The sequence below is a fragment of the Merops nubicus genome, unplaced genomic scaffold (assembly GCF_000691845.1).
Source record: "Merops nubicus isolate BGI_N331 unplaced genomic scaffold, ASM69184v1 scaffold31977, whole genome shotgun sequence".
Classification (NCBI taxonomy): domain Eukaryota; kingdom Metazoa; phylum Chordata; class Aves; order Coraciiformes; family Meropidae; genus Merops; species Merops nubicus.
Genome location: NW_008620127.1, coordinates 1 through 16,985, shown reverse-complemented (window position 1 = coordinate 16,985; position 16,985 = coordinate 1). Strand labels below are relative to the sequence as shown.

Here is a 16,985-nt window from a genome sequence, read left to right as displayed (position 1 = left end):
GTGCGAGTCCCCTGTGAGCGGCTGCCTGCAGGGACACAGGGCAGGCGTGGCACGGGGCACGGAGCTGCTGTGCCCTGGGGCAGTACTCAGCAGGAGGCCAGCCTGGCCGCGGGTCCCAGTGCCAGGGACCCCGGGGAACAGGAGCGCATGGTGACAAGGATTTCCATGCCTGCACGCTTGCACCTCTGTGCACGTGCAGGCACAGAACAGCATCCACGCCAACACCCGTGTGCCCCGGTCCACCGGCAACTGTGTCCCAGCAGTGGCATGTCTGTTATGCCAGCAGGTCCCAGCATGGCCCCCCAGGGACACACAGGGCTGGTCTGCGGTAGGGAAGGGATGCTGCTGGATGACTCACACATGACACTGTTTCTCTCGTTCAGGAGGGTGGTGGGGTCCTCCTTGGGCGTCTGTGGGGTTCCCTGTGTGGTTGAGGTCTTGGTGGACTCCCTGTCGAAGGCCTCCATGTCAGGGGACTGGGGCGAGCTGTCCATGCGGCTGGCCACCAGGGCATTGTGGTACTGCTGCCGAGTGACCTGGGGACACAGACGTGTGTGTCCAGCTCAGTGGGCACCGAGCCCCACCAGGACCTTCCACAGACTCGGGACCTTCCACAGACTTGGTGGCACCAAACCCCCAGAGAGCAGGAGAGTGAGACTCCCCAGCATCCACTGAGCACCCACCAGGCTCCTGGGGCAGAGGTCACCGAGAGGGTGTCTGGGCAGGGGTCGGCCGGGATGGGACAGGCCCTGCCAGCCCAGCGGTACCTTGACAAACTGCACATCGCAGAGGATGTGCACGGAGTAGTCGGGTGTGTAGATGTTGTTGCTGCTGCTGTGGAGCTGCGTGGTGCTGCCCCCATAGTCGTTCTGCTCCCGGCTGGGGGAGTCGGAGCGGTTGAGCCCGCTGCACCGCGACGGTGACCTGTTCACTGGGGGGGACAGCAAAGGCAAACACTCCCTCTCACTCGTGGTGCCACCTGGGGCCCTGGTTCCAGCGCAGGGTCACGGTGGGCCAGTCACCCCTAGCAGCCGTGCCCCACACACACACCCCGGTGCTGGCAGGGGCCCTGCGGAGCCCTGCAGCAGGGTCTTCCCCCGTGCACGCTGTCAGCAGAGGCTCTGTGCCACGCCAGCCCCGTGCAAGCCAAAGGGACCGCGTGGGCAGACATCTGACTGGTGCTGGCAGCGGAGGTGAGGCCTGCCGCCTGCCTGTCACACTGCCTGACGGGCAGCCCGCCTGCTAAAGCGGGCCTTCTGCGTGGCATTTGGCACAAATTCTCCTGGTTGCAGCTGGCAGCCAACGGGCTTTACTTAACCTGCCTCAAGGGCACGCTCCTGTCCACCCCGACTCCAGCAGAGCAGGAGCAGAGGCTGCCACGGTAAGCTGGCCCAGCACTCACGTTGACTGATGGCCTCTGACACGCAGCATGATGGATTTTGTCTGGCCAGGGATTATTAGGGAGCAAAGGCAGCTTGTTCCTTGCACAGGTGACGTCAGCATCTTGCTACTTTGCTCTGCTACTGAAACACCATTCTGTTAACCCAGATTGCCAGAAAGCAAGCAAAGCAGAGCGGTGTGCATGCAGGGCTGCCGACAACCACGGTCACAAGCAGAAAGCAGCAAGAAAACCCAAGCATCGAATGCAGGAAATTACAGAACTGCACACCCAAGCCATCCACGGCTCCCACTTGTCCCCATCGCATTTTTCTTGGGGTCTGCATCTTACTGGGGAGGCTGCAGCAGTAAGATGGGGGCTGCTGTCCCCCATCTGCCACCTGTGCTCCAACCGGTAAGGGACTGCCCAGCACAGCAGGGTGCTGTGGGTGCTTCTCTCCTGGTGCTGCCTGGCATGCAGGGTGGAGGGGGCTTGGAGCACTGTGCACAAGGAGCTAGAGAGACTGGCACATGTGGAAGCCCCTGCCCAAAGCCATGCCCCGTTACCTGGAGAGCCAGCCAGGGAGTCCCCTCTGCTGAAGGCGAAGGTACGGGACACTGAGACGGGCACTGCAGGGACAGGGAGAGAGAAGGAAGTAGGGGATGGCGGAAGGTAAGGGTTGGAGGTGAGAGTGGGTGACAGACCAAGAAGAATGAGAAAAAGAATCGTGTCAGCAGCCGTGGGCTGGGCTTCCACCACTGCCTCCAGCATCCCTTCCCACCACTCTTATACCCTCCTGCTTCTGCTCTGAGAAGGCACTCACCAGCCCTGGGGACAGGGACATCACCAGGGACACAGAATGACTTGAATGCTCTAAACCAACAGGCTGCTCTATGACAAGGTAAGAGGAGGTGAGGCTGAGGGGTGCGTGAGGCCCAGCTCTTGCCAGTCCTGTTTGCACAGCCACACATCTCCCTAGAGCCATGGCATGGGCAGAAAGCACCATACTCCCAGCCCTTTGCCAGGTGCTCCCAGGAGAAGGGACTTTGTGGTCACCTTGTGCCACTTGGGATATGGGCAGACACTAAACCAAGCCACTGTTCTTGGCATCTGGGAAGCCTCTGTGTATGCAAACAGGTGGCAGAGAAGGAATGTGCTGTGCCGGGGCAGAGGGTGGCAGGAGCCCCTCAGCATGATGCAAAGCAAAGGCATTTGTGCCCAGCTGCCTGCAGCTCCCCACAAGGGCCAGGGTCTCAACAGACTTGGGGCCATGCAAGAAGAGATACCCACACGGAGCTGCCCCATACAGGAACCACATTGCTACAGAGAGGACAGATCACTGGACCTTCACTTTCCATGTTTTATTGCCATGGGTTACAGCAGCAGTGACAATTTCAGAGGTAGGCATTCCCCTTCCCTGTGACTCTCTGCCTGCAGGGATCTGCCCTGCTGCCCTCCACAGCATCCCTGGGCCATGCCATAGGGGTGCAGGGCTCCAGGGGAGCACAGATAGAGCAGCACGCAGCACAAACAATGCACTTGCTAACACCTCCTGATGCCTCATCTCTGCTCTCACTGCTGGCAGTGCCCACCTCAAAAGCTGTGGGAGATCTGATCCCACTGGCTGCCAGTCCCCTCCTCCAGCCCTGGCCATGCTTCCCTCAGCTGCTGGCCCTCCTGCCCAGGGCATGCTGCCTTCCCTTCAGTGACTCTGCCTATGTGATTCCTGTTTTTAAATTGCTTTGAATGCAAAATCCACAAGAAATTTTCCCTGCAGCCTCCCTCTTTCCAACCTCCCTGCTTCTCCCCCAGTAAATCCTGTTCTATGTCCTTCCCTGGATCAAAACCTTCTGCAAATACAAATCCAAGCAAAGTCGCCAGCGCAAAGCACTGCCCAGAAGAACCTAACCCAGGTGGGAGCAAAGGACAGGAGACAAGCACCAGTGCTCACTCCCTGCTCTCACTGCCCGACCTGCTGATGGGCTGGCTCTGCCGCCACAGCCCTGCCCCGGCCACCAGTGCCAAAGATTGCCTGGCCATAAAACGTTGCATGACACCTGTTAATTAATAACAAACTGTTACAAGCTCAAGGGTTAACGTCTGAATTCTCTGCTGTGATGCACTACTCATGCTCATTTCTGCTGGGCTTTGCCTCGAGGAGGACGCCAGCCTGACAAGAGAGTTGCCCTGTGACCTCTGCCTGGTAGCCCGGCCACCAGTGCCAAAGATTGCCTGGCCATAAAACGTTGCATGACACCTGTTAATTAATAACAAACTGTTACAAGCTCAAGGGTTAACGTCTGAATTCTCTGCTGTGATGCACTACTCATGCTCATTTCTGCTGGGCTTTGCCTCGAGGAGGACGCCAGCCTGACAAGAGAGTTGCCCTGTGACCTCTGCCTGGTAGCTCACACCCTATCCTGTGGCCTGCAGGCAGCACCCGCTGCCTGAGCTCTGGTGGGGCCCTGAGGACAGTCACCAAGGGCAAGGGAGGCACTGGGCCGTGCAGCGACTTCACAGGGGAAACCAGATGCTTTATTTGTCCCCTCTGTCCAAACCAAGCATGCTGTGGATGCACAGGGGAGCAGGCATGTGTGCACCGGTGTTAATCCAGCAGTCCACGGGCCAGCCTTTCAAATGGAAACAAAGCAGGGAGCAAGAAATAGGTGAACCCTAGAGCTGCAGGAAGGTCCCAAGGGCCTCTCACTCTTCTCTTCATGACATCCCTCCCTACACCTCCCTAAAGGCCAAACTTAGGAGGTTCTTGTTACCGTTAGGCACCCAGAGCATCCTTGGCTTACCATTGTCACTGCAGCAGCTGAGGTTTGGGGTGAGGGATGTGCTGGTGTGCTGGACTGTGGGTGGGCAGCACCTCTGCCTGCTCCCAAGCCACCAGGCATTAAACGTTTGCAGGGGTAATTCATAAAGAAAGAGTGGGGGTGGCAATGGTCCCAGCCTCACCTGATCAGAGCTCCTTCTTAACTCCTGCAAGCAGGGGATCTGCTCATCAACCTATCAGCACTGCAGGCAGGGAATTTACTAGGACTGGGGCATCTACTTTTAATGCTGCTAATTTCCCACACATGCACCATGTGTGAACAGCTCTTAGTTAAACTGACCCATCTCTGCAACCCTCAAGCAATTCCTGTTCCCCTGGCATGGGAACGTCAGCTTATGTTCTGAGCCTTGGGAATGCAAAAGGGTCCAGAGATGTTATACTGAGACCCAGATGCACCATGCCAGAAGTCTCAGGGCTCCCATCCACCTGGGCATGCTGTTGGCCATAGGCAGTGCCAGCTGTGCTGGGATCCACCCGCAGGGATCCAATGCATGGCTGAAACCTCAAAAGGACCTGAAATTCCCTCTGGGGGTACTCTCCTGCATCAGTCCCTCATCACGTTGTTTTATCACCATTTCTTTTAAAGCAGCTGATCTCAGCAGAGAGCTGCTCACCACAGGCTGCAAACCTCCAGCCAGCTAGTGCCTTAAGGGAGAAGTTTTAAGCCCCAGCCTGTCCCAAAATACTTACATAGAAAAGAGGATCCAGCCAGGCTGCCCGCTTTCCGCACGTCGTTATCTGAAACAACAGCTGGAGGTGTAGGGATCACACAGGAAGGGCTCCTGCCTGCCCTGAACCCCACAGCAGGGCCACCCCACCCCTCGGCCAACTCCTTCTCCTGGCCACCAGCTGTCTTAGCCCCATAGAGGCTGCAGAAGCAAAGGCAGGGCCAGAGGGAGCATACAATGCCATTACCTGAGGAGACAACAGCCATAATGGCGAAACTCCAATGACCGGGGGAGACACCAGCCATAATGGCGGGGACACCGTAGTAGGTGAATGCCCCGTTCTCAAACCGCAGCCCTTCCTTGCCAACCTCCACCTCCACTTTCCCCTGGAGGGAGAAGAAAACCCACTCAGAAGACAAGCAACCTGCACTCCTGGCCACCGACCCACCCTGTGCTGCAAGGACTCTGTCTGTCTCATATGAGAAAACAGACATCTCCACTGACAGAAGTAGCCCAGAGAAAGGTGGCAAGGAGAGACAGGCCACCCCCTGCCACCCTCCACTCGCCACTGCCCCAGGCACCTGCAGGATGAGGACGAAGTAGTCGACAGGACGGTTGCGCTGGTAGAGGTAATGCTCCACAGCCTTCTTGTTCTTTCGATCATACTTGAGCTCCTGGATGACATTGGGGTGTTTCAGGAGCCGCAGCAAGATCTTCTCAGAGAGGTAGGGGGACTTGAAAGGTTCCACTTCTAGAGGGGAGGCAACACACACTCTCTCAGTGAAGGTGGGGCAGCGAGGAACCCCTCGTTCGCTGAGCTGCATGGCCTCAGCCTCAGCACCCTGCTGCACAGAGGGCAGCCAAACAGACCCTCCATGGGCAGCAGGAGGCCCAGAGTGGGGGTCCAGGCAGGTGGAAACCTCTCACTAAAGGGGGAACCCGACCTAGGAACAGCTTGGGGATGCCCTGCAGGGCTGGCACTGCTGCAGGGAGACGTGGGGCTTTCACATAGACCAGGGTACCTGTTGCCATGAACCGATGCGTAGCCAAGAGGAGCTGTGGGGAGATCTTCACCTTCATCTCGCTATCCGAGAGCCTGAAGATGGAGAAGTCCTGGGGCTTGCGTCCCCGGTGGGGCACTCGCTCTTTCTTCCGGTTGTCCGCTGCAGGGCAGAGAGCAGAGCAGTCACCCACCTGCAGCAGCCACAAAGCCACTGCAGCTGCAGGGCCCCATACCACATGCACACATAGAGAGCTGGGCACGTCTTGCTGCACCTTCTGGTGAGCAGCAAGGCACACAAAATGTGCCATGCGTCACAGCCCGGGGAGCAGCTCCCTGGGGAGGAAGGATGATGAAACAGGTTTCTTTCTCGGAAACAAGTCCTGGGTGGCCCTGGCTGGATGCATCACCCAGAGCTGGAAAGAAGCTTGGGAACCACCTAATGGCACTTCATTCCCAACACACTTGTCCCAGGATTAGGCCCTGCCCAACCACTGGCCGCTGATGCTGGTGCTTCTCTTATCTCAAGAATCCACGACTCCCTGATATCAGACCAGCATCTATCTGTCATTCTTGTTTTTCCCACCATGACTTTGAACTGCTCTGGGGAAGTACCATGATTTGCTCTGGTCTTTTTCCTACCCACATGTCTGTCTGTCTGTGAGGGCTCCCACCCTGGCTCCTGCAACTGCAGTAGCTGCTCTGGGACACTAACTGTACAGATCTGTCTCATCCAGGATCTCGGATTTGATGATCTCCTCAATGACATCCTCCAGGGTGACAATGCCCATCACCTCGTAGAATGGGTCTCCTTCCCCTTCATTGTTCACCCGCTGCACGATGGCCAGGTGGGACTTTCCTGTGGGGCAAGAGCAGAGCGGCAGTGAGACCCCCACCCCTGGTGAAAGGGGTCCCCAGCACGGCGGGCTGGCAGGTGGACAGGCACAGATCACAGCCAAACCTCAGAAGCAACCACCATCATCCAAACCCACCCCAGGAGAAGGGCTGGACACACAGCCAGCCTCACAGGGCTGCCACTGCCCAGGCTGATTTCTAAGTGTCACAGGACTCTGTCTGGGTCTTTTTTTGGGGCCATTTGCTTTCCTTACCCAGGCAGTCTACTTCAAGTCACTCCATTTAGCTCTTTGACAGCCTCCTGTGCAGGAATGAAGTGTACATTATACCAGCTGCTTCTTGCCTACCCTCAGCTTCATTGGCACAAGAAAATTCTAGCAGAGCAATGTGAGCGTGTCCTTGGGCTCTACTGGTTTCCCTTATCTTCCTGGTGTTTTCTCATTCTGTTGTTAATTATCTTTCCTATCAAATTGCCAGGAACAGCTCCCCCACATCTTTCTATCCATCAATGTCTGTCCCGATCCTAAAGCTTTTCTTAAAATATGGGCAAAGCCTCTAGCTCTTTGGAACAGCAGCTGCTTTTAATGAAGAAATGTGTATGTTTGTTTGCAGCTTTCAGCCTAGCTCCAGCAGAATTATTGGGTGATCCATCTGGACACAGAGGCTGAATTACTTTTCAAGCCATTGTCTTACACATGAACATCTTCTCCAAACCCTGCCCCTGACAGCATCTCCTCTTCGATACCTTAAACAAGCAGACTAGGGACCAGGACTTCAGCTACAATGATGGTGACTCCTGCTTGGAAGTCACAGTGTTTCTCAGCCACAGTTTCAGCATCCTCACTTGCCCCAGTAAGCTGGCAGCTCTGCTGACACATTCTCAGGCTTCTTGCTTTTGGCATACTTGAAACAGCACTATTTGTTTTCACACATCCAGCCCTCTGTAAGCTGTTTTGACTTCTTCAACTTTTCCCTTCCTTTATTGTCTGCTCTGATTTATGCTCCTGCTCAGCAGGTTGACCAGAACCCAACTTCCAAGCCACAAACAAATTCTGGGTTTCTAGCTCCAGTATATTCTTGGAGCTGCCAACGAACAGCACTGGTCTTCTTACTGGCCCTTGTGGCTCTTAAACTGCTCAGCAGCACACACAGATTCTGAACTTCTAGTTTCACTTAAAATGTTAAAAACATCCTTCATCATTCCCACTGCGAACAACTTCCCCTCCGTCTGTTCTGCATCCCTGGGGTCTCCTGTCGCAATGTAAGCACAAACCCAATTGTACTGTGGGGATCTCCAGAAACCTGTAAACACCTATTTTCCCTACAGGCCCAGAGCTGAAGTCCTTGAACAGCAGTGGTCACCTTAAAGTGGGGCGGGTCCCTTCTACTGTGCAGCTGCCTCTGCATCTGCTTCTCCCATGAACCCTCCCTGGCAAACTCTCCTGCTGCTCTGGTGGGCATGTGAACAGTGTTTATATAAAAAGATGCAGAGAGGGTGGGCTCCTGCCTGCTGCACAGCTCCCTCCTTGCCCACTGATGCCTTCTGGTTTGTCCCTGTAGAGGGACACGGAGGGGTGCATTCAGGGGAGCCCAGCACCAAACACATCTTGCTGTGAACCACGCGACCTTCAAATAACCCTGCCCTGGATCTGAGATGAGCAAATGATATTTCTCAGCTGAAGATCAGCCCTATACTTTTTTTCACAGCAAAGCCTGGGCATTTTCCACAGCATAAATTCCCTCCTCCTCATATCAAGCTTTTATTGCAAAACTTCAGAGAGCGGCTCACTGCCTCCCACGCCTACAGAATTAGAAATAAGAACATAACATTGCAGCAAGTAGCACTGAGATGCATTTTAAAAAACCAAATCAATAGCCCCAAGGCACTGAAAATTCAGCATGTTCTTTGGATCCGGCTATTTCACTTTTTTTGTACATGGGTTTGAGCATCTTGTCTGTTCAGTGGGTAAAAAAGCAACGCGATTTGAGACTTGAAAAGAAAAAAGCAGCAGAGTTGGCAGCAAGACAGCAGCAACAGCTACGTTTCATCTTAGCGAAGTCCAACTTTTGAAAACCTCTCCTTTGCCAAACCTCACTCCCAAACACTGGGGCCATCTGGTCTCCTACAAGTCCTCGGGTGAGCAAGGAGAGGGGAGAAGTTATTTCTTTTGGCTGAAAGCTTGTTGTTAATAACATTTACATGCAACCCAAAACCACCAAGCCCTTACTAAAAGCTTAGGTGCTACTTAAAGGCAGTCAGAGACTAATGGAGGCAATTCTTTTTTTGGCCAAACACCTACATCAACACTGTAATTTACTCTCGAGCAGCCTCAGAGGAAAGCGATTCCAGCTCCACGTTCACGCAGCGGCAAATGAGATTACGTAGAAATAACCCAGCACCGTTATTCTGGAAGGAGACCCACAGTTTCACTGCACTGGGGGCAGAGCCAGGAGGGCTGTTAGAGTGCTCAAGAGTTCTTTATTTTCACAGAAAATAAACACTTGTATCCACACTATAAACCTCCAGGTTTAAGTTCTCAGGCTAACACCCATGTTAAAGATGGGGCAGGTACCCAGCGATGGAAAACTCTTGCAACTCATGTGATTGCTCCTGGCCCACACCGAGTGAGCTGATCCTAGCCCCTGCCCATCCAGCTAATCACAAAACACCCCAAAATCCATTCCAACCCCTTGCAGAGCTGGGTGCACGTGACTGCTGCTCCCAGGTGGTCCCTTGTCGGGACAGGGCTGGCTTGCCCTGACTTCCCAGCTGAGGGACATGAGATCGTTTGCAAAGTCCTGTCCCCCAGCCCCGCTGGGTCCTGGATCTCCTCCCACCACTTAACAAACCCTATAAATTTGGGAGAGGGGTGGTGGGGGTTTGTGGGTACCTTGGCTGTCTGGTTGTGGCTTGTTCTATTGTGGGCTGGGGATGCTGCCAAGCTCAGCTCTGGCCTTAGGAGCTGCTATACTTACACAGAGGAAAAGCAGTGGCTTTTGGAGCAGGTATGACGGCAGAAGCTGGGCTATTTTATGAGGTATAAGTAACATTCTAGGGAGGGTGACACATGCACAGATCCAGGGACATCAGAGGGGTCACACGGTCCTCTCTAGCAATTACCTTGCAGGTCTGACTCAGTGAGAGTACAATAGATATAAATCACTTAAACCCCAAAACTTGATCTAAACCATCCTTAAAATCTGTAAAACCGATTCCAAAAACCTTGCTATTGTAGCTGTTGCTTGATAGCTCAAATGAAATGAATTATAGGGGAGAGCTGATTCCCTGCTAGCAAGCTGTCACATGTGAATTTTACAGGGCTATCACTGTTGCAGGAAAGCACAGTGAAATATTTGAGAATCAAAGCCTCAGTCTGGCAAATGCTAGAACAAATGGGCAATTAACTTTAGCTGTGTGAATAGCTCCACCGGCCTCTGCAGGACCACTCTTGCACAGGAAGTCCGTAGGTGATTAAGTGTCTGCTCAGCACGGGATACAACTGTACTAAACTCTTTATGAGCTACATGAAATCTGCTTTTTACAAACAACAGCTTCAGTGGAAAGTTAATGCCTCAAAACGCTAAATTACAGAGCTAATATAAACAGCTGAAAGCTTTCGGATGGAGCAAGCATCTGAACAGATATCTAAAGCTTTTATGCTCATTTTTAGGAGCCTCCTTTTTTTTCATAGGTACCTAAATGATGTTGGGTTCATAGATCCACCTCAAAGCATCCTCCCCGATGGGAGAACAGGATCTGAACACATGGAAAAGCCTTTACTTGTGGGAAAGAAAGTGCTGTTGGCTGGAACTACAGCCCAGACTACTTCCTTATCTTTTTTTAATGTAGATGCTCTGCCAGAGGAATGTTAAAGATGCTTTAGCCTTGTCTCTCATTCCACGGGATGAGCATTCTGAGCATGAAATTTATTTTCATCAATTTTATGGTAAGATCTAAAGCTGTTACTAGGAGATCAAAGGTACAGACATAAGCCATGAACCATTTACAGTTACAAAATGGAAGGAAAAAAAAAAAAAAGAGTGATTGGTAAATAAGGTTGATTCATGAAACAACCATGATGTTACTGAAATCTGTTTTCTGTGTGCTTTTTATCAGAGCTCCTCTCTAGGCCAGGGGCTGCCAGCATCTCCATGCCCTCTTGCAGACCTGCATCTGAAGTGAGACGCTTGATTGGAACCTCTCGAACTGGAAATGTGTGTGTGTGTGTGCGCTCTGGTGTCACTGTGACACTGCACCAGGGGTGAAACCACACGCCTGAGGAGCTGCACCCAGAGGCAATGCACATCTGCACCTACATGGGGGGAAATAACCAGGAGGGCTGCTCCGTGGGGAACCGTAGCTATGTGAAGGGAAAATTGTAAATCCTAATCTAATACAGACCTTCCTCAGAGATGAGAACTTCATCTGCTGACATCTGTCTCTAGCAGAATACAAAAGCCTTTCTCATACTCAGCTTTGGTGCTTTTCCTAATCATAAGGAAAACTGGGGAGAAGATTAAATACTTGGAATAGCTGATGTATTACCATTGACAAAACAGGTCAGGAGGGTAAGGGGGAGAGTAAACAGGACACGGTATCAAGTCTTCCATCTGCTGTACAACAGGGTTCTGACCTCCTGGGTGTGACCCTGTCTGCCCACAAATGGGTAGTTCCCTTTCCATGTTACTTGGGGCCCAAGAAAGCCTACAAGGATGCTGAGGCATTCTGACGCTAGAAAAAAAACATTTAAAAACCAACACAACTGTTCTCCTTGGTGTTTGTAGCATAGACCACTTTCTTCTTTCCCCCAGCTCAGTCTGAAGGTGTCTTTGGCAGCTCCCAAGAGGGAGATGGTTGGCTGAGTGCCCTCTCCCCCAAAAACATGGTTCCCCTTGTGCTTTGCTTAACACTGCTCTGAAGCGGGCCTGCTTCTGGGCTTGCTAGTGCAGGATGAAACAGCCCAGGGTTCATACAGTGAGATTTAGTACAGTTTTGGGGGGAAAGCAAAGTAATGCTTCAGGCAGAGTCATGGCATGAGTCACTGAAACCATCTTTTGTGTATCAGCACCTCACCCACTCTCAGCCAGGCAAATGACTTTCATGGGCTGTGTACAAGGTAGTTCCTGGGTAACAACCAGAAACTCCTTAATCCATACAATTGGATAGGGAGGTCACTGCTTCAGCCCGTCAGGGTGCCCAAGGTAGCAGCTATCACACTTGCAGAAATTTCTCAAAGGCTGGTTCAAATTTCCAGCCATGTTTTGTGTTTGCAGCGATTTCCAATGCACAGGACAGGAAGAAAAGCACCTGAAGTGGTAGTGACCCCAGTCCCTGGCAAGTGTAAGCACCTTCTCTAGGTATATTCAATTTGTAGAAGAGGCTGCAGAGTATTTTGAAAAGCAAAGACAGATCCCAGGGCAGAGCTGTCCTCAGCATGCAGGCTGTTTTCCCTGCTGGACCAGGAAGTTCGGTTTTGGAGAATTTACTTTTAGTAACTCTTAAAAGATGCCAAACCACAGAAGGCTAATTTGAGTTGCACTTCAGCCTCTGCCCTGCTGCAGGAAAAAGAATGAAGAGTAAATTCTACTGTTCCTCTGACACAGGAAAATCAATTGCTGAAAGTTGCCACTGCTCTAGATAGACTCCTCCAGGAAATCAGTGAACCAAATCCATAAATGACTTGAGGAATGGGATAAGACTATGACTTGTCAAAAGCACTACAGAACAAGGTGGTGGACCTCACAGAAGAGCTCCCTCTGAGGATTTATATCATAGAACATGCTGCAACATGCTTCAGCATGCATTGCTTTGGTTATCTTCTAGGGATAGAGGAGAAACAGACCGCATCACCCAAAGCACTTCATACTGAATGAAAGTATAAACCTTTTTTCCTAGCTTCACAGTCCCAAGGTGAAGTTTATCCTACTGGGACCTCATGCCCCACTGCATTGGTCTAGCTTGCTAAACATGGTGCAGTTATTTCTTGAGTGTATTGGGTATTTCATTCTGGGAGCCTGGAATAAAGCCAGGTATTCAGATGTCCTAATAAAAATCACCAAGAAACTGTCCCAAAATTTCTTCACACCTTCATTAGTTTGAGCTTCTTTCAGGCTTCAGGTGGTGAAGTACTGATACATATTTTCTTATCTCTAGGTAAGAAGGGACACATTTATGTGTAGTGTCCTCCACTTAGCACTTCTATGTAAATGCTGCACAGCTATGCACGGCTTCTAGTGTGCATGTTATTGCAAGCACAAAGCATGGCATAACACCTACATGAGCCTTCAAGAGATTTTTTTTCCCCTCTATGACCGTGTCCAGCTTGTCTGAAAAGATGGCAAATTTGGTGTCCAGACATCATTATTTCTGAGTTCAATCCACTGACTTTTGATGAGAAAATGAAGTCAAAACTATCTTCTAGCACAAGTATTTTATTCCTTCAGACGGACTTGTTTCATGCTGCTGTAACGTTGGTTTTCATTACAGTTTTTGCAGCTGCCCTCCTCTTTCAGGCTGTGGGTTGAAGTCCAAGCTATCCTCTCACAGGCCAGCCCTCAACCTTCCTCCCCTCAACACTGTCATTTGAAGCCTTCTCTGGGTTTTTCCCAGTTCCCATGAGTGCCTAATTTAACAATCTTTCTTCAGGAACTAGTGCCAAAGGAGACACTGAGCAATGCCAGCAGCAGCAGGTTTGTGAAGGAGCAGATGTGAAGGATTTGAGCAGTTCTGCTGTGATGGGGCAGGGGCCAGGCTTTGTCAACCAGGAGCTCACAGCTGCTCTAACCACACTGGGCCATTAGCTCCCTAGGTGCTACTGAAGTGTATGCTGTTATTTTCATACAATTTGAATGTTTTGGCAAGCTGATGCTACATAAGTGCCCTTCCCCAGGCCCATGGAAGGTAATCCCATCTACACAGGGTTCTCCCAGGGGATAGGGGATTTGTGACTCATCTATGAATTAAACTCAAGGCAAACATCAATGTGTCTTAATGGAAATAAGCTGAAATGAGGTTAGGTGTGAGAATACCTAGAAAACAATGAAGGAAAACTTCCCTTCAAAATCTGCTTTAAAAGACGGGAGAGAGGAAAAAAAGCTGACCATCTTCATAGCTAGGACAGCACAAGACAAAAGAGATGCATCAGGTAAACAAGGATAATATAGTGTCATATCGGTGAGTAGGAGAGGAGATAGAAAAGGGAAAGCACTGCCAGAGGTGTGAGCAAGAGCCCCAAAGTGTTGTATTTAATCATCCCTTGACATTTTCACTAAGAAAGAACAAATATTTGTGTGTTCTGGCAGTGCAACTGTGTTACTGATACATCATGCAAAAAAATGACATTATGAGTAGAGTGGATGTGGCAGAACATTAATTGTTAGTGAAACTGATCAGAAGCACACATTGGTATCCAGGAAAGAGAGATAAAATGTGATAGGTATTTAGTATAAACACTCTAATAACAGAAAGAAATAAAGGCTACAAGAACAGTTTGAGTTAATCATGGGAATAGGAAAAGAAAGTTGGCAAGGTTTCTCTAAATGTTTGTCAGGGACCTAAGGACCTGGAGGTGGTTATCAATGTCCATCCTTACCAGGGTCTTTAATTTCCTAGAAAGAGTCTGGGCCTTCACAGTGGGAGCATTTGTTCCTGCGGGAACCCTGGATGTGAAAAGTGATGAATGCCTTCATTAGGCACTTGCTGAACCAACAAGCAATCAGTCTACTGTCTAATTAGTGGAGGTGTCACAGAAGACTTGGCCTTGGAAAGCAGAGTTGATTGGATCAAACAAGATGCTTCATCATAATTCAAATGGACACAGTAAAGGAGACAGTAATGAAGATTCTTAATTACAAATGGGAAATCTTTATTTTATAAATTAAATAGTCAAGTGAATGGGGCTGAAGGCAACTGGGAGCAAATGTTTGTTGTAGTGCAGGAGCTGGCACAGGAACCTGTGTTTGGAACTGGATAAAAAAGAGTTTAGGAGGGATTCAGGGTTGGGCTAGGGGGTAGCTGTCTACAAACACAGGGTGCTGGGAGTGACCAAGTGCTTACAAATAGGAGAAAGATTAATCAGGAACAGCAACAACTGGGGAGAAGAGCATTTGAGGGAAGAGCTGAGATTGCTAACCACCACGCTGAGTTAGATACTAAGACTAAAAGCAAGGTTTTTCGGCCAGATAATTTGGAAAACACAAGGAGCACTGAAGTTTTAGGGAGAGTTCTATGTTGGGGTTGCAGCAAAATGCCCTAGAAGGCCTGGATGGCAAAGAGATGTTACAGAGGAAGAGCCTAAAGTGAAATGCCAAGAGTTTAATGGAGCAAAGCTGAAAGTCCATATGAGACAAGGAACTAGCACATGAAAGAGCAGGGCAGGTAGCAAGGCTTGTTAATGCACCTGTCAGCTCAAGGCATGACACACACAAGACATCTCTATTTAAGCAGAGCAGAGGACAGCAGGCAAAGGGCAGTGAGCTAAGCAACCACAATTTGGTTCTATAAGTCTATTAATCACTAGGGTACCAGGCTGTAGAACAAATTTGGAGGGGGAAGTAGTTGTATACATTAAAGTAAATCAGATAAAGTGCAGGGGAGGCTGATTAAGAGAACCTGTGTCAAAGTCATCTGACACCTTTGCTAACATCCAGCTCTCTAGACAAGGGAGAGCTAGCAGAGACCTTAGGTGAGCTTCAGTAACACTGTACTATCATGCAGAAAGCCACAGTTTAGAAGCACATAAGGAATTAGGAAGAGAAGAGACAACTAGTTATGTTAGAAGAGGCATGGGGCAGGAGGGGGGCACTACTGCTGCTCATCAAGGTTCAACCCAGAAAGCAATCCTAACGCTTTTGCTAACAGTCTCAGTATAAAACAAACAAACAAACAAACAAACAAACCAAAACCAAACAGTAATTTGCTGATTTGTGCCGTTGGGAGGCTCCAGTCTTGCTTGTGCCACACAGAGTTCCTCTCCCTGTAATCCTGGGAGGCAGTGTAGGGACAGTTGTGCACCTCTGAAGAGGATGCTGACCTGTGTGTATCTGACAACCACTTTCCTGGAGCACAGGAAACATCCTGTCCTCTGCTCCTCTCAGCTCTAAAAATGAGAACAGAGATGACTCACAGAGAGGCCTTCTCTGTATCTGGGATGGACCAGGTTGGCCTTTCTCACATGATCAGTTCTGCTGGCAGCCGAGCAGCCCCAGGCAGCCCAGGAGCTGAAAGCTGTTCTGCATTACATCATGCAGGATGTCACTGCTGCAGCCATTTCTGAAAGACTCACTTGCCACAGTGTGACGTACTGAGTAACACACTGCAAATCACAGTTCCCAGAGAGGGAAAAAAAACACGTGCTGTGTGTTTTCTCAAGGTATGGTTAATGAAATACAGCTCTCAGCATCTCTAGGGCTGCTGACAGCTGCTGCATTATGAATACTGTCACAGCTGCAAAAAAAATGTGCAGCTCTTTCTAAGGCTTTAGTCTTTTAAACCACCTGCACAGAAACACTTTCTAGACCAGCGTTGCACTGCTAAACAGAAAATGCGGAAGCCAGGTAACGAGATTCGATCTCTCACCAGAAACTCCTGTGCACTGAAGAGAGAGGTTTGTGCTGCCTTGCCTGGGCAGGGCTGTGAGACAGGCACCGTGCCCATGCAGCCAGGACCCCGCAGAGACATTAGACCTGTGGGACAGGCTCACCTGCTGACCAGGCTCACCTGCTGACCCAGCAACCTCTGAGGCCGACGGGCTCTTACGGTCTCCATAGCACCACAAGCACAACCAGCATGCAGGCCCTCGAGGGATCCACACAGGGGCTGTTCCACCAGGGTCACTGCCACAGCAGCACATGCAGAGCCCAACTCCCCCCAGTGCCCCCGGTACCTGCCGGGTCCAGCCAGGAGGCCACGTGGGGTAGGCCATGGGGACTGCTAACCTGGGAATCACTGGGGGTGCAGAGGGGTGCGGGGGAAGCCCGGGGGGTGGCGGCCCAGTGGCCTCACCCTTCTTGAACTCCTCAAGCAGCGTGTCGAGGCGTGTGTCGTTGAAGACACAGTGGAGCGGGCGGCGGTAGAAGCGGGTGACAGTCTGCAGGGGGGTGCAGTCATCGGGGTCGACAAAGGCCAGGTCCTTGACGAAGAGCAGGTCGACAATGTTGTCGCGCCGGTCGCCCTCGTAGACAGGGATGCGGGTGTAGCCGGAGCGGAGGATCTCGGAGACGGTGGCGAAGTCGAGCACGGCGTCG

At 51.0% G+C, this 16,985-nt stretch overlaps 1 protein-coding gene across 1 annotated transcript in view; it reads right to left on the bottom strand.

The window, feature by feature from the left end:
• Positions 1-16,981, bottom strand: part of CNNM1 (cyclin and CBS domain divalent metal cation transport mediator 1) — a gene marked incomplete at its 5' end in the record, with an annotated part of 17,678 nt that extends 697 nt beyond the window's left edge. Inside the window, 9 exons of the mRNA XM_008944028.1 lie at positions 10-25; positions 359-536; positions 768-931; positions 4,908-4,967; positions 5,184-5,271; positions 5,467-5,636; positions 5,908-6,048; positions 6,601-6,744; positions 16,744-16,981. Coding sequence (XP_008942276.1) covers positions 10-25; positions 359-536; positions 768-931; positions 4,908-4,967; positions 5,184-5,271; positions 5,467-5,636; positions 5,908-6,048; positions 6,601-6,744; positions 16,744-16,981 — 1,199 coding nt within the window. The remainder of the gene's footprint in view (positions 1-9; positions 26-358; positions 537-767; positions 932-4,907; positions 4,968-5,183; positions 5,272-5,466; positions 5,637-5,907; positions 6,049-6,600; positions 6,745-16,743) is intronic.
• Between the last annotated feature and the right edge of the window lie 4 nt (positions 16,982-16,985).